The 23,484-nt window shown below is 37.1% G+C and overlaps 3 protein-coding genes, 1 long non-coding RNA gene and 1 pseudogene across 4 annotated transcripts in view; 1 reads left to right on the top strand and 4 right to left on the bottom strand.

The window, feature by feature from the left end:
• LOC119413831 (UDP-glucuronosyltransferase 2A2-like) overlaps nt 1-2,517 on the bottom strand; it is a 4,478-nt gene extending 1,961 nt beyond the window's left edge. The window contains exons 1-3 of the mRNA XM_037680897.1: nt 1,797-2,517; nt 1,501-1,649; nt 1,218-1,349 (exon numbers count right to left, since the gene is read on the bottom strand). Coding sequence (XP_037536825.1) covers nt 1,218-1,349; nt 1,501-1,649; nt 1,797-2,514 — 999 coding nt within the window. The 5' untranslated portion in view covers nt 2,515-2,517. The remainder of the gene's footprint in view (nt 1-1,217; nt 1,350-1,500; nt 1,650-1,796) is intronic.
• LOC119413832 overlaps nt 1-17,806 on the top strand; it is a 19,692-nt gene extending 1,886 nt beyond the window's left edge. Inside the window, exons 2-3 of the long non-coding RNA XR_005186976.1 lie at nt 5,058-5,162; nt 17,746-17,806. This is a non-coding gene — a long non-coding RNA (uncharacterized LOC119413832). The remainder of the gene's footprint in view (nt 1-5,057; nt 5,163-17,745) is intronic.
• On the bottom strand, nt 5,021-8,010 carry LOC119413828 (UDP-glucuronosyltransferase 2A2-like). The gene is made up of 6 exons (XM_037680894.1): nt 7,293-8,010; nt 7,049-7,197; nt 6,776-6,907; nt 6,404-6,491; nt 5,918-6,137; nt 5,021-5,303 (listed from the first exon to the last, which is right to left on the bottom strand). Exons 1-6 carry the CDS (start codon nt 8,008-8,010, stop codon nt 5,021-5,023), a joined length of 1,590 nt encoding a protein of 529 aa, XP_037536822.1.
• LOC119413829 lies at nt 9,200-13,721 on the bottom strand (annotated as a pseudogene).
• Nucleotides 17,395-23,418, bottom strand: LOC119413827 (UDP-glucuronosyltransferase 2A2). Its single transcript, XM_037680893.1, has 6 exons — nt 22,675-23,418; nt 22,385-22,533; nt 22,099-22,230; nt 21,723-21,810; nt 19,475-19,694; nt 17,395-17,991 (listed from the first exon to the last, which is right to left on the bottom strand). The coding sequence occupies exons 1-6, from the start codon at nt 23,390-23,392 to the stop codon at nt 17,709-17,711; spliced, it is 1,590 nt and encodes a 529-aa protein (XP_037536821.1). The 5' UTR covers nt 23,393-23,418; the 3' UTR covers nt 17,395-17,708.
• Between the last annotated feature and the right edge of the window lie 66 nt (nt 23,419-23,484).

The following is a 23,484-nucleotide window of genomic DNA, read 5'->3' as shown; positions in this document are numbered from 1 at the left end:
TGTGATAAGATGGTCTCTTTGGTACGCCCCCTCCTCCATTAAGGAAGAGGGCCGGCAATGGAGGAGGGGACGTACCAAAGAGACCATCTTATCACAAGCAGAACTGGTTTGTTCCACTTTGGAGTAAGCTGTTGGGGGAAGAATCAGTTTTGTTGTGCGTTTCCTTGACTGATGAAGCCTTCTGGATCGAAGGTGAAACGTTTCAGCACAAAAAAAAAAAGAAACTGTCCAGATGACCTGACTGAAAAATGTTGGATTGTATACCTGGATTATTGAGCATGGACTTTGTTGTTTTCAATAGTGGAATATCATTAATACAGCTTTTCAGCTTTGTACACTGACCAGTTTAGGACTTTAGCTGACGTACTGAATCTAATCAGTTTGATAAGTTGTTAAAATTATCTTCACCTCTGTGGTCCCACATACAATAATGATAAATGAACTGTACTTATCTAGCGCCTTAGCGCCTTTCTATCTCATCAAGATACTCAAAGTGCTTTGCACTACAACCTGTGTTCTCATTTACCCATTCATGCAGCACTACTATATCTGTACAGAGAATAATCAGTGCTTTATCACATTCATACACTGATGGGACACATATCGGAGGCAATGAGGAGTTCAGTGTCTTGCTCAAGGACACTTCGGTATGTGACCGCTGGTAGAATCGAACCCCCAACTCTTGCACTGGAGGATGACTGCTCTAACCGCTGCCCAGTAAGCAGCCATAAACAACTTGCAGGATCCAAACTTAGATTTCACAGAAACCCTCAAATAAAAGGGAACTGCAGAACTATTTTCTAGCCCTTTGGGCTCCTCCATGTGCTCTACTCAATAAACATCGTCATTTATTATACAAAACTTTCATTTTTCAGTCATGCACAGATACAGCTAGAGTTGAGCCAAATGACTGATTTACAGAAAATCTAATCAATGATGGATTTCTAGATGTCGTTTTCCATCACATCACTGCTGCCCCAGACTAAAGAAAATATCAAACACTTTCTTTGTAAAGAATACAATTAAGCTATACAAAATAAGAAAAATATAAGAATGACTGTGTCTGTTTTGAACAAGCAATAAGAAAAATATCAAATGTAAAAATTTGCTGTAATATTTTTGCACCTATTTTGTAGGAAATTATGTGACCATCTATAAAAGCTGTGTTTTAGAAATCATTCAGATTAACTTGTGCTAAATTTAGGGTTTTTCCTGACCTTTTGTGGAATCTGAGCCAGGGCTGAGGCTATCGTGTTTGCCTTCTCTGTGGTGACGTTCTTGATCATGGATCCCAAAGTGAAGATCACAATACCAGCATCTCCAGAACTCTGCACAAAGTCTTCCATTTTCTGCAACAATTTTAAAATCTCAACACAAGTGATCTGACAACAAAACATTTTCCTTCATAGCGCAACATTTTATTGGTTATTTTTCACATTTCCTGACATACAGCATTGTAATGACATGTTGATTGGCGTGTAACTATGCACGAAGGCCCACCTTTGGTAAAGGTTTAGCAGGTTTGCAGTGAATTCCACCAACAAATTTAAAGTTGGGAAGGAACGGACGAGGAAATTCAAAATCCCAGTAGGATCTCATCAACCAGATATCAGCCTTACCCATCAATTCACAACCACTGGTGGGTGTTCCTGTCACAACGAACAAGAGAAAAATACCAAAAATTCATAGAGTATGAAAAGACAGACAAGCTTTTAAATTAAGTTGGAAAAAAAAAAGTCCTAATGTGGTCTGTCAATGTTTTTTTGTAACTTTAGGATTCATGTAAAGCAGCTTACCTTTGACTTCTGAGTAAAAATGATCTATCTGGTTCCACCAAACTTTTTGTGTTGCAATGTCCTGCATGACATAAAAGAGAACGTTCCACACTCTTTCTGAGAAATTCATTTTATCTGTTAGTTTGCTCATAGCACCAGGGACAAAAGAAGGTGGAGCAGGTAGCTGACCACACAGTCTTTCCCAGTTATGAGCCAAGGAGAAACGCAAGGAGTAGACCAGAGGGATCCCCAACATGTCTGCTGTCAATTCACTACCGGGGTAGATGGGATCAGCCAGGAGCAAATCATAGTTTCCTTCCTTCAGCCTCTTCATGATGATTTCTGATTTCACCACACCTTCCAAGACTTTGAGGGAATTCCGCAAGTCGAGACTCAAGAGCTCCATATATCTCCTGTAAACCTGAAAGTAGTTCATATAATCGATCTCATACATGGAAAAGTTAATGAACTCTTCTAGAGACTCCTCTAAAGCCTCCAGTGAAATTGACACATTGAAGGGTTCGTACTGAAAGCGAGAGGGTTCACTGCTGTTCATGAACATGGACGCGCTCGGGATCAGGACCGTTACTTGGTGTCCTCTGTCCACCAACGTGTCCAGCACTGTTTTCATGTTAATCCAGTGGCTGGCCTCAGTGTACCACACTAAGATCTTTCCTCCATTTACAGTCCCTGTTACACAAAGTACCAGCAGGATGCAGACAGAGTGATGCAGCTCCATGGTGGCTGTTTGTCCACAGAAAATTCATCTGCAGCCTTTTTAAATAGGTGCACCTTAAAGATACTTATTAACTAGGCGAACTCTGACTCTGTCCTCTTTGTACTGAATGACATAACAGGAGAGCTGTTCAAGATAAAAAGTGATGGCTACAAAAGTATCATTAAATATATATTTATTTCTTCTAAATATTATCTGTAATTTACATAAAAAAACATCAAACTAAACAAAAAAAGCAATCATGAACTTTTTCCTGCTGTCGATATGGAAAGACAAAATCAGGCCAAAAGAGAGACTAGTTATATGGACTTTGACACTATTGTTAATCTTTAAAAATGACTGGTGCCAGCATTAAGTTTATTTTTTAGGTGGTTTTGATAGTAATGTGTCGGCAGTGTGGGTAGTTCTATAAACCACATAGAGACTAATGTCTTGAAAATTGGTCCGTTCGATCCGGAAAGGAAAAGCAGATTAAAAAAAATGTATGGACGGATGTACGGTACTTGTATTCTTTTATAGTAACAGTAATAATCAACATTCTTCACTCGTAATTTCTTTGTTTAGTTTTAATGTCATCTTTAGTTTATGAAGAAATAGCCGCACAACTCACAACCTCAAGTGAACTTTGAAGCAATAAAAGTTTAAGTTTGTACACAAAAATGATTAATTATTTTTGTTCAAAGAAGCATTTTGCTGACTTGACTTTTAGAGATGTTTTTATTAGTAACTTTCAGAAATCATCTAAAGTCCAAAGGCCTGTGGCTGTTCAAGAGATGGCTTTCAGGAGTCTGTTCTTGGAAGATGTACTGATGCATGCTCAATAATGCAGGCAGAAAAGGTTACGTAAGGTCCTCTGGACAGTTCAATTCAGTTTATTTATATAGTGCCAAGTCACAACAGAAGTCATCTCAGGGCACTGAACAGAAATATTCACACACACACACACACACACACACGCACGCACGCACACACACACACACACACACACACACACACACACATATATATATATATAAAACCAGGCTCAGGACAAGCGTCCATCTGCTTTGACCAGCTGGGTTTGGTAGGAACAGATACACAATGGCAGGTCAAGAATCACATGTTAAGATAGAAATAGTATCAAATGAAAAATATTTAATTTTAACAATCCATTTAAGGAAATGAGGTCAGTTTTTCCTCCAGCAGTCTAAGCTTAAGAAAGTATAACAAGCCGACTCTAATTATAGGATTTATCAAAAAGGAAAGTCTTAAGTCCAGTCTTAAAACTGGACAATGTGTCAGCCTCACAGAAAGAAACTGGAAGTTTGTTCCACAAGAGAGGAGCCTGATAATTGAAAGATCTCCCTCCCATTCAACTTCTGGAAACTCTAGGGACCAGGAGTAAGCCTGCAGTCTGAGAGCGAAGTGCTCTGTTAGGAAAATCTGGAACAATAAGATATCGAATATAAGATGGAGCTAGGTTGTTGAGAGCTTTGTAGGTTAGAAGTAAGATTTTTAATTGAATTGACACGAAGCCACTGAAGAGAAGCTAAAACTGGAGAGATGATCTCTCCTACTAACTCCAGTTAAGACTCTGGCAGCAACATTTTGGATTAACTGGAGACTTTTTAAAGAAGTATTTGGACACCCAGATAACAAACTATTGCAATAGTCCAATCTAGACATGACAAATGCATGAACCAGTTTTTCTGCATAATTTTCAGATAAGATATTTCTAATTTTAGTGATATTCGGCACAGATTGGACATATATTGTTTGTTGAAACGTTTCGTCTTTTATCCCAAAGACTTCTTCAGTCCAAGTCTTTTGGATAAAAGACGAAACGTTTCAACAAACAAGAATTCGCCCAGAGGACCTGACTTAATAACTTGTTGGGTTCTTGGAAGATGTTAATTCTGATAGTTTGGATGACTTAGTTTTGGTAGTTCATCTTCTTTCGCCAGTTCAAAAACCAACCGAGTGAGTGTGCGTGCATGATTTTCTGTCTCATAAGTCTCATGCTGGTACTGCAGTGGACTGGCGACCTGTCCAGAATGTACCCCACTTAGCACCGGTTAACTGCTGAAGATAGAAATCGGCTCCTGTCTGACCCTGAACAAAATAAAGCTGGTATGGAAAAGGGATGAATGGATTTAAAAAAGTATTTTGTTTTAATTCCATGTTTATTATCTTTACAGTCAGAAGATTGTCTTTATGATGAAGAAAAGATCTCTGATTGGACTAGATTACAGTTCTGTTGGAAAATTAAAAAAATAAAATGGTTACAATGTTGGTGATCATATTGTTGCATTTTATATTTTTAATATATAACTTTCATAAGCATCGATTTAAAAAAGATGCAAAAAAAAAAATCACAATCGTTGTAAACAGTTGAAGGTATTTCTTGCAAGAGAATAAAAACTGGATTATCCACATAAATAAAAGTAAACTTCAAGATGGAGACACTTTCTGTTTCATGTAATATTTTATTTAGTCATTAGCAGCCTGTGGTAAATCTGAGTGCAGTCTCTCATTCAGCTTTGCTCTTCGTCTTTTTTCTGCTGCAGCATCTCTGGAAACAGAAACTGCAGGTCTTGATGAAGATGAACATGAGAAGTAAAACTGTAATGAGGAGGAAGCTCAGGACATCCAGGCTGTGGTACTGGTACCAGGTGAGCTCGTGGGCCTGGACTCTCAAGTGTTTCGCTCCTTTGTTTCTCATGGTGTACTCGATCCAGAAAATTGTCTCATCCAGAGGACTCATGGGTCTGTCGTGGTGGATTCTGGACAGTCGCGTCATGTTTTCTTTGTAGCTGTGAATAAAAATAAAAAAAAATTATTGAAGTTATCTAAAATATAAAGTAATAAATTGTACTTTTTATGAGTAAAATTTTAGAATCACAGTATGTGGGAGATACCATGGGGATATTCATGTTTTTGTGTTGTAAAGTTTTAACATTTATTTGAAAGGATTTTTTATTATTTTTCCCTAGTTGACACTGGTTATGCTCTTAGTTAAAGAATAATCCCCCCATTAAAGTGATGGATGTGCCAGGATGGAATTAAGTTCCCACGTGTTTTGAAAACACAAAAAGTTGCAGGAATTTCTAGCTCTATAGACTCCTCTGAATGTTCATTAGTTGCTCCTATCGATATTGCACTAATTGATGAGAAACAGACCAAAGTGGTGCGTGCACATACAACGTGTAACATGCTCGGCCAGAGTACCTGTCGTAGGCAGCCAGCTATCCACTTTGGTCTTTGACATACTTGACAAAGTTGACCCGAAAAGTGAATTCTGTAGTCTTTTTTTTTTTTTTTTACTGCTTTGACCATGCTGATCTTTGTAATGATTTGATTAAGAGCACAAAGAAAATGTTCCAGTAGTTTTAAACTTAAATGCAGACTGTGCAGATGAGGAACTTACGATTTGTTGTTGATGACGGTGTTGATTGCATCTCTGAGGTCCTCAACGGTCATGAAGTTTAAGCTCACAACAGCTGCAGCTCCTTTGGCCTTCATATGTGCCATGTTGTCTGGCTGGTCAGCAAACGTTGGAATTCCCACCATGGGAACGCCGTGGTAGATGGCCTCAAAAACCCCATTTGCACCACCATGAGTGATAAAAGCTCTCGTTTTCGCGTGACCTGATATTAAATGTTTGTAATTAGTTTTTTAAATGGATAAAGCTGAGCAAGCTAAACAAAACATTTGATGAATATAAGTTTATTTTTTTCAATTAAGAGCACATTTACTTATTGAAACAGTCATTCTAGAAACTCTGTTCAACTATAATAGAAGTTTCTAGTAATAAAAAGCAGATCAGCAATAAAAAAAAAAAAAAAAAAAACTTTCCTGGTATTTAGCCTTCCATCTATATTTAATTTCTGGTCGATGCTTTAACTTAACTCACCCAGCAGATCATTCTGTGGAATCCACTCGTACAGTTTTGTGTTGAAACCTAAAGTTTCTGGTTTCTTCCCACTGTATCGCCACAACACCTTCAAACAGTCAAAAAGTAATGACAGGTCTGTAATTAAATCATAAAGTGGTGAAAAATAAATAAAATTGTAATTGGAGGTGTCATTTTAATGATTTAGCAATGCAGTTTTATTTATTTATTTAACTAAAACAATGTGTAAAAGTCTTCTGAAATCAAATATGGAGGTCAGACATCTATATTTTAAAGTTGACTAAAACCTTGCACTAATCTACAGAATATCCATAAAATTTGACTTTAAAAAGATTTCTGTTGATTTAAGCTGCGGTTTGGCTTTTTCCCGACCTTTTGTGGAATCTGAGCAAGAGCTGAAGCGATCATGTTTGTCTTCTCTGTGGTCATGTTTTTGACCATGGATCCTAAAGAGAGGATCACTATGCCTTCCTCTCCAGAGCTTTGAACAAATTCTTCCATGTCCTGCAAGAACAAAATGTTTTTTTTACATCACTGAGCCAGCTGATTGTTTCTTCTTTGCTTAGTCTTTTTTTTTAAATTTACTTTGTTTTTTATGAGAGGAATGATCTGAGAATGAAATAACAGTAGCAAAGAAAACTCCACCTTTGGTAAAGGTTTAGCAGGTCTGCAGTGAACCCCACCAACATATTTAAAGTTGGGAAGGAATGGATGAGCAAAATCAAAATCCCAGTAAGATCTCATCAGCCAGATATCTGCATTTCCCATCATCTTACAGGCTCTGGTGGGGGTTCCTGACACAATGGCAGAAACAAATTTTAAACAAACATTGGATTTAAATTGATCTACAAGGTGTTTCTTGCACAGGGATTTGTGTTGAATTTCTCACCTCTGACTTCAGAATAATATTTATCTACATATTTCCACACAGAGTAATCTAACACAATGTCCTGCAGGGCATAGAAGAGAAAGTTAAACACTCTCTCTGAGAAATCCATCTTGTCGGTCAGTTTGCTCACACAAGCTGGGACATATGAAGGTGGAGCAGGTAGCTGACCACACAGTCTTTCCCAGTTATGAGCAATGGAAAAACGCAAAGAAAAGACCAGAGGGATCCCCAAAATAACTGCAGTTAAATCGCTGCCAGGGAAGATGGGATCAGCCAGGAGCAAATCATAGTTTCCTTCCTTCAGTTTCTTCATCATGGTTTCTGATTTTATTATGCCGTCCAAAAACATGAGAGCAAAATTTGTGTTGGTTGTGAGTAAATCACTTATTCTGCTGTGAATCTGAAAGATGTTCATGTAGTCCATTTCATAAATAGAGAAGTGAAGGAACTCTTCAATAAACTGTTCTAAAACCTCTAAGGAGACGGAGACGTTGAAAGGTTCATACTGAAAGCGAGAGGGTTCACTGCTGTTCATGAACAATGATGTGCTCGGGACCAGGACGGTCACTTGGTGTCCTCTGTCCACCAGCGCCTCCAACACCGTCTTCATGTTAATCCAGTGGCTGGCCTCAGTGTACCACACTAAGATCTTTCCTCCATTTGCAGTCCCTGTTACACAAAGAACCAGCAGAACACAGACGGAGAGACGCGGCTCCATGGTGGCTACTGATCTGCAGAAAATTCATCTGCAGCTTTTTAAATCGCTGCACCTTAAAGATACTTATTAACTAGGTGAACTCTGTCCTCTTTGTACTGAATGATGTAACAGGAGAGCTGTTAGAGAGATAAAAGGTAACTGCATATGTCAAAAAGACCAATTTAACAATAAATAAACCCTTAAACTAGGGGTGCACTGATCACCGATTTTTAAAAAGTCTGAGCTGCCGATTCCAATTTTGTCCGATACCGATTTTGTGTCAGGTCACAATGCACCTTCAATTTTCCAATCTTATTTTATTGAAAAGCATACATTTGAACAATATCCTAGAAACAATACAAACTTGTTTTAACTGGCCATGAGGTAGTGCTCTGAAATATAAATGAAGTTTAGACATTTGTTGTTAAAACTAAAAAAAAAAAATCGGTAAAATCGGTTTCTTATGCAAGTATCGGCCGATTTCCCAAAATTAAGGAAATCGGCCGGCCGATTTATCGGTGCACCCCTACCTTAAACTAACATTATAGTGACCAGCCCCAGTTTAAGCTTAAAAAGAATGTTAGCAGGTCTGCAGTAAAGCAGCTGAGTTTAGTCTCAAAAGCAATTGTTTTGTTTTCATGTACCTCTATGAATATTTTGGAGAACCAGTAAAGAATGTTCTTTTTTTTAATCAAATTTAAACTAAAGCTTTTGTTTATAACGTCATCACATCTGATATCAGAGCTGTGCTTTAAACATAGATACACGCCTTTGTACAAGTTATAGAAATAGTTAAATTATTCCAAACTCTTTAGTTTTATTATCCATCTTGTCTTTGTTTTCTTTGAAATGAATTGCTTGTACAGCCAAGTGTGTATAATTTAGAAAATGAAACACATCTGTTACATTTTTAAAATGTGGATTAAAAAAAAAAGTTTGTGTTGATTTGTATTTGGATAATCCCTTATTCGATTCTCAGTAGGAAAGTTTACAAAACATTGTCTTATGGCAAATGTCATGAGCCTTTCATTAGAAATTTATAATTGAGAAATAAAATCCATATTTGCAAATTAAGTTCTTAAAACAACAACAACAGCAACAACAGAGATATGCACATGGCTAAAAGTACACAAAGTTGGAGACTCCACCGGTCCTGCATTGCGTAATTTTTTCCTTAGTCAGCCATTTTCGACAACCTTAGTTTAATTTGTTATTCATCTTTTCTCTTTGTCTTTTTTCTGCCACAGCACCCCTGGAAGCAGAAACTGCAGCTCTTGATGAAGATGAACATGAGAAGTAAAACTATAGTGAGGAAGAAGCTCAGGACATCCAGGCTGTGATACTGGTACCAGGTGAGTTTGTGGGCCTGGACTCTCAGGTGTTTTGCTCCTTTGTGTCTCATGGTGTACTCGATCCAGAAAACGGCCTCATCCTGAGGACTCAGTGGTCTGTCATGGTGGATTCTGGACAGTCGCACAGCGTTTTCTTTGTAGCTGTGAATACAAAAGTAAAAATATGTAGTTAAATGCTAAGAACATCATTTTAATTGATACAATTTTAGTTTTGTTTAGTCCCTAAGCAAATGATGTGAGAATCTGGTTTACAAATATACAGAGGAATAAGGTTGTTAATGGTTTTAAATGACAGAAGCAGGATCTTGTAAATGACATGTAACAAAAAGGACATTGTTTAATTTACCTTGGCCATTTAAACTGTAGCATTACTTTCAACCGTGTCTCTAAATACGTTTTTCAAGAAGGCAAGAAGTGTTTCAGAAAAATTTATGCAGATTTGGTGCAAATATATAGAAGAGCTTACGATTTGTTGTTGATGACGGTGTTGATTGCATCTCTGAGGTCCTCACTTGTTATGCTGTTAAAGGCAACATTAGCTGCAGCTCCTTTGACCTTCATGTGCATCATGTTGTCAGGCTGTTCAGAAAACATTGGGATTCCCACCATGGGAACTCCGTGGTAGATGGCCTCATAAACCCCGTTTGCACCACCATGAGTGATAAAAGCTCTGGCTTTAGGGTGACCTGATGTGAGCAAAAGGTGGTAAACATTTATGATTTGTTTTACAAACAAATATGGTTGAGCAAGATTAAAAATAAATAAATAAAAGAAATGTATCTTGTAAATGTTACTACTTAAGTTGGTTAATGTAAGTCACAAGGGGTAATGAAACTACAGTTAATCATTTATTAAATTCAAATAGTTTTGTGTTTTCAACTGTTTTTCATAAAGGCATATGCTGTTGAGGTAAGAAAAATAAAATTGAATAGTATTTTATACACTATCAAAAGTTGTTTTGTGAATCAGAGAGTTTTCCCTTGAAGTGAAATGTCCCGTGTCTGGGCCCAAGGAAAAGAAGAGCTTAGGGAGAAGGGTGTTAGCCTTGTTCTCGTTTGGAATCAGTTTATTTCACAGCCAGCCATCTGCCCAATCAAATGTTGTCTTCTTTCTTTTCTGTTGCCTTTCAGTATTGTTCATTGTTGTTCTTAGTTTCCAGAGTCAAAATTTTAAGAAATGAAAGGCGTGTAATTCTAGGAGTCATCAGCCTCAGTTGTGTTTTCTCTAATGGAATCACCCTTGAGGTATGTTATAACGGATAACACAATGCTGACATGCTTAAACTGTTCATTTTGTAATGATACAAAAAAATATATACATATGAAATAATCAAAAAGAAGCAGAATACACAACTAGTATTTTTTACTATGCAATATTCTTCTTTAAAGCCATTCTCTGTAAAAATCAGGGCTAGTGTTCAGTCGTTCACTCCACAGTGGTGTTTCTTCTGCGACACCTACAGAGGAGTGGCGTGCTCTTTTCACATCTTGACAAATTCGATGACGGCCATGGCCACCAATAGAAGTAGCTATCAGTGCCTCATATACTAGTCCATCACCATTTCTGTGAAAAATTTTAGTGGACAGATGTTTCATTGAGACATTGTCACAGCTAAGATACTTTTTCCTCGGTGCAGATTTTCAGGTTGCATTTGGTTGCTGGTGGACATCAAGAACTGACATTTGGTTTATACTGTCACTCACTGCTTTCTTAAGTGCACCATCTTCAGTCCTGCGTCTATCATTTTTGCTACAAATGCTTTTCATCAACTAGCCATGTTTTCAATCCTCAGCCCATTTTCTTATCCATCTTGAGAAAAGGACAATACATGATCCCAACGGACCCACCTGTTAATGTTTGTGCTCGTTTTCTTTTCCTGCCAGGTTTTACGTTGCAAGATGCAATTTTGACAAAAGGAAGCGCCTTGGGCTCATTTGTAATTTCAACTGCCCAATGTGCCTCATCCCTAGATCTTGTTTCAGAGTCCGTTGGCTCTTGTATGGCAGCTACTGTCATTTTATTGATGCCACAACACTAAAGCACAGAGGAGCAGCAACTTTGTCTCACATATCCAAGACTTTCCAGCCTGTCTGCCCAGAAATGTTCTCTTTTCTAATATGAACCTTATCATTAACTGCCCTTTTACCCATAACATGTTCTCAATGGTAGTGATTGACCAGTTTGGACTGTAGGTCTTGAGAATACAACCAGAGATGTTCTAGCACCTGATGAACTCAATGTTATGGGACATGCTATTGATATTTTTATAAATATATCTTTTTGGACTACCTGCCAGAGATACTTGTACACCTCCAAGGTAGAACACCTGTTGAACTTTTGTATTCCTTTTGAACAACTTATTCAGTGACTAATCTACTCTACAAAGTGTCTACTGCTGCTGCACTGAACTATTGACTGCGCAGCTATTACATCACTTTTTGACAGAGTTATAGGTTAGAAATGAAAAACAATTGTTCTATTTCAGAAAAAGGTTTGTAGGCTCAGTCATCCAGGTAGATGACAAAAGAAGGTTCAATCATTTCATCTGGACCAGTTATGGGACAGATCTGGTTGGCAGGCCACAGACTGATGAAGTCTTCTGGATGGAAGATTAAACGTTTCTCCCTTAAAGAAACCGGTCCAGATGAAATGATTTAACCTTCTTTTTTAAATTGTCCTATTTGTTTTAAAATCTGGATCTTTATCTTTACTCACCCAGGAGGTCATTCTGTGGAATCCACTTGTAAAGTTTAGTGTTGGAACCTAAAGTATCCGGTTTCTTCCCACTGTATCTCCACAGCACCTACAAACAAGGGTTTTTCAGTTTTATGTACATTTATAAATGAATAAAATATATAATTTATGATTTAAAGTCTCATACTGAAGATTTATCAAAACTGTTTTCTCTGTTTAAACGATATGTGCAAGTCATTTTGAAATTAAATCTGGCGATTGAGGACGATCAACTCTTTAGAGTTGAATAAAACTCGACTTTTCTGCAGTGGATTAATTTGGAACCACACAAAATATATTTAGACACATTTTTTTATGTGAACAAACATGTTCATATTTTTTCTGACCTTTTGTGGAATCTGTGCAAGGGCTGAGGCGATTATGTTCGCTTTTTCTGTGGTCAGGTTTTTGAGCAAGGATCCCAAAGAGAAGATTACGATGCCTTCCTCTCCAGAACTTTGGACAAATTCCTCCATATCCTGCAACAACAAGATTTTTCCAAGTCACTGAGCCAGCCAGTTAGGTTTTTTTCTTTCATCAAGATTATGAGGATTATTCTTTACGTTTAACTCTGAAAAATTTTAAATAAGTATATGTTGAACAATTGGCGTATTGTATAAAAATAAATACAACCCCACTTTCGGTAAAGGTTTAGCAGGTCTGTCGTGGATCCCACCGACAAATATAAAATTTGGAAGGAATAGACGTGGAAAATCAAAATCCCAGTAGGTTCTCATCAGCCAGATGTCTGCCTTACCCATCAACTCACAGGCACTTGTGCAGGTTCCTGTTACAGGTGAACATAAATTAGATAACGTCTTTATAAACAGACATGAGAGGTTTCCACAAATATTCTGAAAACATTGGATTTGATTACATTCATAAAGTGTTTGGTCGGACAGGAAATCTTTTTTTTTTTCTTGCTTACCTTTGACTTCTGAGTAATATTTATCCACCTCTTTCCACATAAACTGTTTCATTATGATATCCTGAAGAGCGTAGAAGAGGAAGTTGTACACTCTCTCTGAGAAGTTCATCTTGTCTGTCAGTTTACTCAGAGCAGCTGGGACGTATGAAGGTGGAGCAGGTAGCTGACCACACAGTCTTTCCCAGTTATGAGCAACAGAAAAACGCAAAGAAAAGACCAGAGGGATCCCCAAAATGTCTGCAGTTAATTCACTTCCTGAGTATATAGGATCAACCAGGAGCAAATCATAGTTTCCTTCTTTCAGCTTCGTCATGATGGTTTCTGATTTCACAACACCATCCAAAAGTTTAAGAATAGTTTGCATGGTGTTTTTTTATTAATTGTATGTATCGGATGGAAAGCTGAACATAGTTTAAGTGCTCCTTCTTGTACATGAAAAAGTCAAAGTACTCTTCAAAATATTTTTCTATGTACTCCGCAGAAAGAGAGACGTTGAAGGGTTCATACTGAAACCGAGACGGTTCACTGCTGTTCATGAACATCGATGAACTCGGGACCAGGACGGTCACCTGGTGTCCTCTGTCCACCAGCGTCTCCAGCATTGGCTTCATGTTGATCCAGTGGCTGGCCTCAGTGTACCACACTAAGATCTTTCCTCCATTTACAGTCCCTGTTACACAAAGAACCAGCAGAATGCAGACGGAGAGACGCAGCTCCATGGTGGCTACTGGTCTGCAGAAAATCCATCTGCTGCATTTTAAAATAGGTGCACCTTAATGATACTTATTAACTAGGCGAACTCTGACTCGGTTCTCTTTGTACTGAATGACGTAACGGGAGAGCTGTTAGAGAGGTAAAAAGTAATTTTTGCAAATGTAGCCGTCAGTGTGAATAAGACAATTAGTTAACTTGTTAATTAGTTACTGGAGCTGTGCAGTATGCAATGGTGGTTAGTGATGCTGGAAATACTGGAATCTTCACAAGTTAAAAGTTTTTGCATCTTTTAAAATGACATATTAAGCCACTAAAACACAATTTTAGTTTATTACTGTATTTCCAGTGTTTTCTAAAAGGATATTTATTATTATTGGTGCTAAAATAAAATAAAAAGTCCTATTTTTCATTTTTAGGAATAAAGAACGTGTAATGAATCAAAGTCTTCAGAATTTTAAAGCCTTTAAAAAAATTTAAAATTAATTTATTCATTCATTTAAAATAAACAAAACATCAAAAAGAAAAAAAAATGAATATGAATATGCGGAAAGAAGAAAAAATATTATATCTGCCTCTTATTAAAAAAAATAAAAAATAACTACAAACAAACAACAACCTATGCTTGAACAATGTCCAAATTGAAATAAAAAAAACATCAGGCATCCTTCACCTGGCACCATACCTTCCCAACAACTTTAACTTAATCATCTTTTTAAACATAGAAATTGTTTTAGAATTTTTTATGGTAATATCAAGGCAATTCCACAATCGTATTCCAACGCAGCTCCTTCAGACTAGTTCAAAATGAAGGTTTTACAAACATTTTCATTCCCTTAAGGTTATAATGACTCTTTTTTAACAAATTTTAATTGAATATTTGCGGGCAATATTTTTTACGAGTTTTATACATGACTTGTAAAATACTATGTTCAACCAAATCATGAAATTTTAATAAATGCAACTGATGAAATAATATATTTGTTGGATGACCATAGCACTTCCTACTAATAATTCTTATAGCTCTTTTTTGTAAAATAAAAATAGGATTTGTAATTGTTTTGCATGCTTTTCCCCAAACTTCAATACAATAAATAAAAAATGGAACGATCATTACATTATACAATATATACAAAGCTTTTTCATTCAAAAACTTTTTTACTTTATACAGTAATGCAATTGATTATTTTTATTCTTAAGTAATTTACATGAGATTTCCATGTCAACTTTAAATTTGTAGTTTGTGAGCAAGTGAAGTAGAATTTTGTTTATTAAGCAGTGGAATGTGTTTTTCTTACTCAAAAGGATACGAGAGGTTTTTATCACCACTTAATATGGAAGGAAAGCTTCAACTGAAGTTAACCTATGTGCATGTGTTTACAGGAAGTGCAAGGCTTGTGTATTCCAGTGTAGAAATATGGGTTAAAATATTGGGTTTATTATAAATTATGAATTATAATTTTATTATTCATAAACTGTTTGATATTTTGGGGGTATCACTCTCTTATGACATAGAGACTATAAGTTCATCACTTATAAATGTAATCAGTCTCATTAGATCACTCTAAACCATGAGTTCATTCGCTGGATTAAATCAAACCTTCACAAATAAGCACATACACACTGGTTCCAGTTCTCACTTTTTGTGTGACATTTTATTTGAATATAGTAATGATTCTAACAATACAGCGGGAAAGGGAGTTTTGAATACTGAGCTTAGAACAGGGGTGCTCAAACTTTTTTCTTGAGAAGGCCAAAATTAAAAAGGGCTGCAGGCCAAATGCAATAATATAATACATGAAATGCAAATACTTCTTTAAGTAAAGTCTTTTTTTTATTAGTTATTTGACCTTCCTTTCTGTATAAAGAACATTACAGAATGCAAAATATTATAATATATAATAATATAGTTCTAGAATTGCGCCGCTCAAGGTGGCTGCATGTTGGAGCAGCTCTGTTACTTCCATTCTGAGACTTTGCTTTTGGAAACTTTAATTCCTCTTTTTCTGGATGTAAGTCACATTTTTTTTGTATGATTGTTTCCTCTGGTATCGTATGCTGTGCAGCTTGAAGGATTTTTACTGAAACTTTTTTTAGTTTTGGACATTTGTTATGATGCGTAACCATGGCAACAAGGCAGTTTTCTACAACCAACAGCAGCTGATTAACGTCTCAAAAGCTCAAATAATATCTCAGCTACTGCCCCAAATCTCAAATGAGTTGAAAAGGATGTTCTGTGGATTCATTCTCATCTACCCGCCAGCTGTGCTTGAGTGCCTGACCACTGAGATCCTGGAACTACCAGGAAACACGGCTCGTGACAGTGGAAGGACAGAATCGTCCCTCAGCACCTACAGATGGCTGTCCGCAGCGACGAGGAGCTCGGCAGACTGCTGGGAGGAGTGGCCATCGTGCTGGGAGGAGTTCTGCCCGGCATTTGGGCGGTCCTACAGCCTGGGGGAACTGACCAAATAACCCCTTCTCGAACCGAGAGGCCAGCCGAGTCTGGGTGGACGGATCGGACGGCATCTGCAGCCAGTTTCTTAGGATCCACTGTCGGATGGACCTTTACAAGAGATCCTTCCTGTCTACAGCCATCAGTATCTATAACATCTCTTAATGAAATGAGAATAACGAGTTACAACAAGAAAATAATTTCCCTTTGGGATTAATAAAGTATTTTTGAATTGAATTTGAATTTGAATTACAAATATGTCACATATATAGGAATTTAAAACAAATACCTCCCAGAGCAGGAAGGACTGAACCTGCAAAAAGTGATGAACATGGGGAAGTAGCTAATCAAAATAGCTGGTACCTATGGGCACTATACACATCCAAAGAAACAATGTCTAATGAATGTATACTATGCACTAAATCTCCAAGAACACTGCCAAAAGCGATTCCAGAAAAATATATCTAAAGAATGTGCAAAGGTACAACAGAAAGTGTAAAGTCAAACAGTGATACCAATATTTTCCTAACTTCCAATGTGTGATATTAAATGTAGGCTCCTTTATGGAGCACAAAAAATTCATAACTACTTAGATGAGTACCACGGATATTAAATCCAAGATCAAAGTGCTGAATTTGTAGTTGAAACAGTTCAAAATGGACCGCCAACAAGATACAAAATAGACTATAATGATGAATATGAATATGAAACAAGCGAAGGTTTCACAGACCAAGATGGCATTGATGTAGGAAACACAGCTGTTGAGTTTAAGGTAATACTTTCTTGGTTTCCACATGTTAATATGACCCCAGTGTTTGTTACACCTGTTTGTTACAAAATTCCAGAACCTCTAACCCAGACTTGCAAAAACATAGCCATGACTATTCCTACTCTTTGCTTATTCAGTGGCCAAACCCATCCTATAGCAGATTATTGGATGTGTGGAGATGATGTTTAGATGAATGTATTGCCACCAAGTTGGATTGGTTTGTATACTTCAGTGAGAATGAAAATCTTAGTGATGATGTTACACAATGGAGTGAATGAGATGATTAAACTTAAAGGCATGAATGGTAAGAATTGTAGAAATTAAAGGATTGATCCAAACTGATCAGATTTATTGTCCATCATGTTCATTATTGCTTTGTTTTGTTGTTGTACAGATTAGTTGTACAGCCAGTACCATATAATCAAATCACAAAAGAAAGCCCATTTAATCTAGTCAGATTGGTTACATGTGAAAAATGTGAAAATTTAAAATGTTGCATGTGTTAATTTAATTATTAGAATAAGCCCTTTATTTGATCCTGAGTGTGAAAATTTGTTAAACATTTTCTTGTTTAATATATGGCAAATCTCACGAGCCTGTGATCAAAGTATGAGAAAATAAATTTCCTGTTTGCAACTAAAGTCGAATAAAGAGAAAACTGGTATCCAAACATATGAATGTATACTACAAGTTGAAGACTAGCCCCATGTTATAGTATTTCATGTTTTTATCCATTCATTAGCCACCTGCAGTAAGTCCCAGCTCGGTCTTTTACTCTGCCTTTCTCTTCGTCTTTTTTCTGCCACAGCATCTCTGGAAACAGAAACTGCAGGTCTTGATGAAGATGAACATGAGAAGTAAAACTATAGTAAGGAGGAAGGTCAGGACATCCAGGCTGTGGTACTGGTACCAGGTGAGTTCATGGGCCTGGACTCTCAGGTGCTTTGCTCCTTTGTTTCTCATGGTGTACTCGATCCAGAAAACTGCCTCATCCTGAGGACTTATGGGTCTGTCGTGGTGGATTCTGGACAGTCGCATCATGTTTTCTTTGTAGCTGTGAATGTAAAAGTAGCATTGTGTAGTTATATGCTATGAACATAGTTTTAGTCAATAAAACTTTTGTTTTATTCAGTCACTATACAAACAGTGTAAGGATGTTGTTTGCATTGTCGGTGTTATAGGAGATTCTGGGACACCATAAAATGTGACACTAGGAGGCGTTGTTGTGTCTCTACACTTCAACTTGGTCTCAAAGAAGAGTAAACACCTTGTTGTTGCCCCATGTCTGTGCATGATGGGCCTAAAAAATGAAGCATATCATCACATCACAAAATAAAGTCACTAAAACCCTGTTCCTGTTTTCTGATGATGATGATTATTATTAGTAATATTATTATCCATCCATCATCTTTACCCGCTTCTTCCTTTTTTGGGTCGTGTTGGGTCACTGGTGCCCATGTCTAGCCATCACTGTGCAAGAGGCGGGGTACACCCTGAGCCGGTCTCCAGTCCATCACAGGGACACATAGAGACAAATGAGACAAACAACCATTCACACTCTCACTCTCTCACCTAGGGACAATTTAGAGTTACCAATCAGCCTAACATGCATGTTTTTGGTCTGTGGGAGGAAACCGGAGTACAGGGAGAAAACCCACACATGAACGGAGAGAACATGCAAACTCCACCTAGAAAGGCCCCCTGGCTGGGATTTGAACTGGGGAGATCAGCTCGCTAAGAGGCGGTGGCTCTACCAACTGTGCCACCGTGCTGCCATTATTATTATTACTATCATTATCATTATCATTATTATTATTATCATCATAATCATTAATAATAATATTAATAATAATAACAATGATTTGCTTTATGTTTTCATTTTGTTATTATTTTACTCTGACAGGTTGGTGAGAGTGTGAATAATTTTGTTTAATTTGTTTCTTGTGAGGCCCATGATGGATGGATGGATGGATGGATGGATGGATGGATGGATGGATGGATGGATGGATGGATGGATTGACTGATTGATTGGCTGGGCTGAAATGCATGTGGTCATATAAAATGACACTTGCAATCATGAAATATGGCCATACTGTAACTTTTAAACCTTTTTCTGGTTACTTATTTGTCCACTCTTTTATAAAATGTAACATTTGACCAGATCTGGGCTGGACATCAAAACCGTTTGTGGGTATTTTCAGTGCCTGTTATGCATTTGGCGCATTTAAAATGGAGGACCATGGGTAGAAAGCTTTGTTGTATGATAACAGAAAAAACACACACGTGTTGTATTAAAACAACACCTCGTATAGCCATTAATAATCTAATGTCTATACTGAGGTCATTACAGAGGATACATTTTAAAAATTTACTCACATATACAGTATAACTAAAAATACATTGTTTAGTTCACCTCTGACCATTTAAACTATAGCATTATTTAAACTTTCAACCATGTCTCTAAATAATTTTTTTAGGAAGGCAAGAAAGTTTCATAAACTTTAATACAAACAGTGCAAGTATGTAGAGGAACTTACGATTTTTCATTGATGACAGTGTTGATTGCATCTCTGAGGTCCTCAGTTGTTATGGATTTAAAGGCAACATTAGCTGCAGCTCCTTTGACCTTCATGTGCATCATGTTGTCAGGCTGATCAGCAAACATTGGGATTCCCACCATGGGAACACCGTGGTAGATGGCCTCATAAACCCCATTTGCACCACCATGCGTGATAAAAGCTCTGGCTTTAGGGTGACCTGATGTGAGAACATATATTAAATATTCACAATTAGTTTTACAAATGATAAAGCTGAGCAAGTTAGAAAAAAAACTATCTTAAAACTATGTAACTACTTGAGTTGCTTAATGTATTCACAAATATCAGTAATGAAACTACAATAACTTGTTTAAAATGTTGGATTGTGGACCTGGATTATTGAGCATGGACTTTGTTGAATAACTTGTTTAGTTCATAAAAAAAAAAAAATTGTGTTGGGGGGCAAAAACTCAGTTTTTCATAAAGACGTGTGTTTAAGTCAGGAAAACAAGTTTTCTTTTCAGAGACTTTTTAATTAAATTACCTGTTAATGCTTGGTCTTGTTTTATTGTCCTGCCAGGTTTGACATTGCTTGATGAGAATTTGACCAAGCGAAATGTTTTGACATTTGTAACTTTATTAGCCAATGGGCCTCGTCTGCCCAACTTGTTTTAAGTTGGCAATTCTATGGCAGTTACCATCGACTTATTGATGCTACATCACTGAACCACAGGGGAGCAGCTACACTATCCTGCATATCCAAGACCTGCCAGCCCAACTGACTAGGAGTGTTATCTTCTCTAATGTGCACATTATTTGTGGTAACCTTTAAGTGCTTGTTTCCACTCACGTTATTCTCAGATGGTAGTGATTTGTCATTTTCTCCTATTTCGGATCTGCCTAATCTGTCTTTATTGAATGGTTATGTACCTCAGAGCTTTAGGTTTTGTGAAAATAAACCTTTACTTAAGAAACCTTTTTTTGATTCATGTAGCAATGACATGTATGTTAACTCCCGTTCATTAAGAAAACAAGAGAAATTATTTGAAAATCAATTGTGTGAACATCTGGAGAGAAATAATCTGTTTGAGGAACTGCAGTTAGGGTTTAAAGTTCATCATAGCATAGAAACAGTATTGGTGAAAGTAATTAAGTATATTCTCATGGGCTCAGTGGGTGAATTTGTATCCATACTTTTTCTTTTAAATCTCAGTGCTGCATTCAGTACAGGTGATCTACTGTACAGTATATACTGTATACTTTTTATTACAGAGGCTTCAACATTATTTTTGGATTGCAGGAACAGTTCTAAAATGGGTTAACTCATAATTATCTGATAGATTTCAGTTAGTTCATGTCAATAAAATGTTTTCTTGAAACATCAGAGTTAATTCTGGAGTTCCTTAGGGCTCAGTGTTTGGACCAATACTCTTTACTTTATAAATGCTTCCCTTAAGGTATTGGGCAGCACAGGATACATTTTAATTGTTTTGCTGATGCACAGTTGTACTTATCCATGAAACCTGGTGAATCCAATCATTTAGTGAGATTAATAGCTTGTCTTACATAAAAACCTGAATGACTTAATTTTCCGCTTTTAAATTCAGACAAGACAGTTGTGGTTTTTTTGAAATACCTTCTAATAAACAAATTTTGCATCCTTTTGCTTTCTCTGGATGTCTTTAATCTAGCCTTCAGTTCTAATATCAATAACCTTGGCTTTATTTTTAATCAGGATATGTCATTTGACTCCTTCATTTAAAAATGTTACCAGGACTGCTTACTTCCACCTGAGCAATATCACTGAAATCAGAAACATCTTGTTCCAAACTGATGCAGAAAAACTGCACCATGCCTTTATCATTAATAGACTGGACTATTGTCATTCTTTTTATTATCCAGGTGTCCACAAACACTTAAAGAAATCTTTAATTGATCTAAAATGCTGCTAACAAAGTTTTGAAATGATTTAGAAGGATAGATGTTTCTCCAGTTTTAGCTTCTCTTCATTGGCTCCCTGTCAGATTCAAAATAGAATTAAAATCTTCCTTCTGACATACAAAGCCCTGAACAACCTAGCTCCATCTTACATTAAACATCTTAATTTAACAGAGTTTCCCTCTCAAACACTTGTCTCACAGACTGCAGGTTTACTTGTGGTTGCCAGTTTTCAAAAGCTGAAAAAAGACAGAAAAAGTAAACTGTCCTTCCATTCATGCTGAAATCATGGATACTTATATTTACTCACCCAGGAGGTCATTCTGTGGAATCCAGTTGTAAAGTTTTGTGTTGGAACCTAACGTGTCCGGTTTCTTCCCGCTGTATCGCCACAACACCTACAAATGGTAGAAAGGCAGTGAAGTTTTGTCACTTTTATTAACAATCATAAATAGAAAATCATTAGTTTGTAAATTCAAATGCCATACTGAAGATTTACCAAACAGTTTTCTCTATTTACCTAAGCATTTCATTCAAGTAATTTGAAATCAAATCTGAAGATTTAGAATAATTACAATTTAAGTTTGACTACAAGTCTGCACTGTTCTGAAGTGGAATATTTTTGTAACTATTTGGATATACAGTAGTTTATTCAGTGTGAACTAACATGTTTATTTTTTCCTGACCTTTTGTGGAATCTGGGCGAGGGCTGAGGCGATTATGTTCGCTTTTTCTGTGGTCAAGTTTTTGATCATAGTTCCCAAAGAGAAGATTACGATACCTTCATCTCCAGAGCTTTGGACAAATTCCTCCATATCCTGCAACACAACGTTGTTTCCAAGTCACTGAGCTAGCTAGTTGGACACTTTCTTTACCCACCATACTGATGGGTTATTCTTGGTGTTGCATCGGATAAACATTTTGCAGCATGTTGACCTTTTATTCATTGTATAATAGTGAATATAACCCTACCTTTGGTAAAGGTTTAGCAGGTTTGCCATGAATTCCACCAACAAATTTAAAATTGGGAAGAAATGGACGTGGAAAATCAAAATCCCAGTAGGTTCTCATCAGCCAGATGTCTGCCTTACCCATCAACTCACAGGCACTGGTGGGGGTTCCTGTGACAAGTGAACATGAATTAAATAACAAAGTCTTAAATAAACAGACAATGGGCGCTTCAATTATTCTGAAAACTTTAATGGACCTAATTACATTTATAAAGTGTTTGGTTAGATAGAAATTACTTTTCTGTTGCTTACCTTTGATTTCTGAGTAATATTTATCCACCTCTTTCAACAAAAACTGTTTCATTATCATATCCTGAAGAGCGTAGAAGAGGAAGTTGTACACTCTCTCTGAGAAGTTCATCTTGTCTGTCAGTTCACTTAAAGCAGCTGGGACATAGGAAGGTGGAGCAGGTAGCTGACCACACAGTCTTTCCCAGCTATGAGCAATGGAGAAACGCAAAGAAAAGACCATAGGGATCCCCAAAATGTCTGCAGTTAATTCACTGCCAGGGTATATAGGATCAGACAGGAGCAAGTCATAGTTTCCTTCTTTCAGCTTCTTCATGATGGTTTCTGATTTCACCACACCTTCCACCATTTTAATAGTACTTTGTAGGTTTGTTTGTATTATCTCTATAAACCTGATGTATACCTGAACATGGTTCAAGTGCTCCATCTCATACATGAAAAAGTGAATGAACTTTTCAATAAACTGTTCTATATCCTCTAAGGAGACGGAGACGTTGAAGGGTTCATACTGGAAGCGAGACGGTTCACTGCTGTTCATGAACATCGATGAGCTTGGGACCAGGACGGTCACCTGGTGTCCTCTGTCCACCAGCGTCTCCAGCATTGGCTTCATGTTGATCCAGTGGCTGGCCTCAGTGTACCACACTAAAATCTTTCCTCCATTTACAGTCCCTGTTACACAAAGAACCAGCAGAACGCAGATGGAGAGACGCAGCTCCATGGTGGCTGTTTGTCCACAGAAAATTCATCTGCAGCGTTTTCAGTAGGCGCACCTTAAAGATACTTATTAACTAGTTGAACTCTGACTTGGTC

This window comes from Nematolebias whitei, chromosome 8 (genome assembly GCF_014905685.2).
Source record: "Nematolebias whitei isolate Nwh7 chromosome 8, NemWhi1, whole genome shotgun sequence".
Lineage (NCBI taxonomy): Eukaryota > Metazoa > Chordata > Actinopteri > Cyprinodontiformes > Rivulidae > Nematolebias > Nematolebias whitei.
The sequence above is the reverse complement of the archived record's forward strand: the minus strand, read 5'-3'. Positions and strand labels throughout refer to the sequence as shown.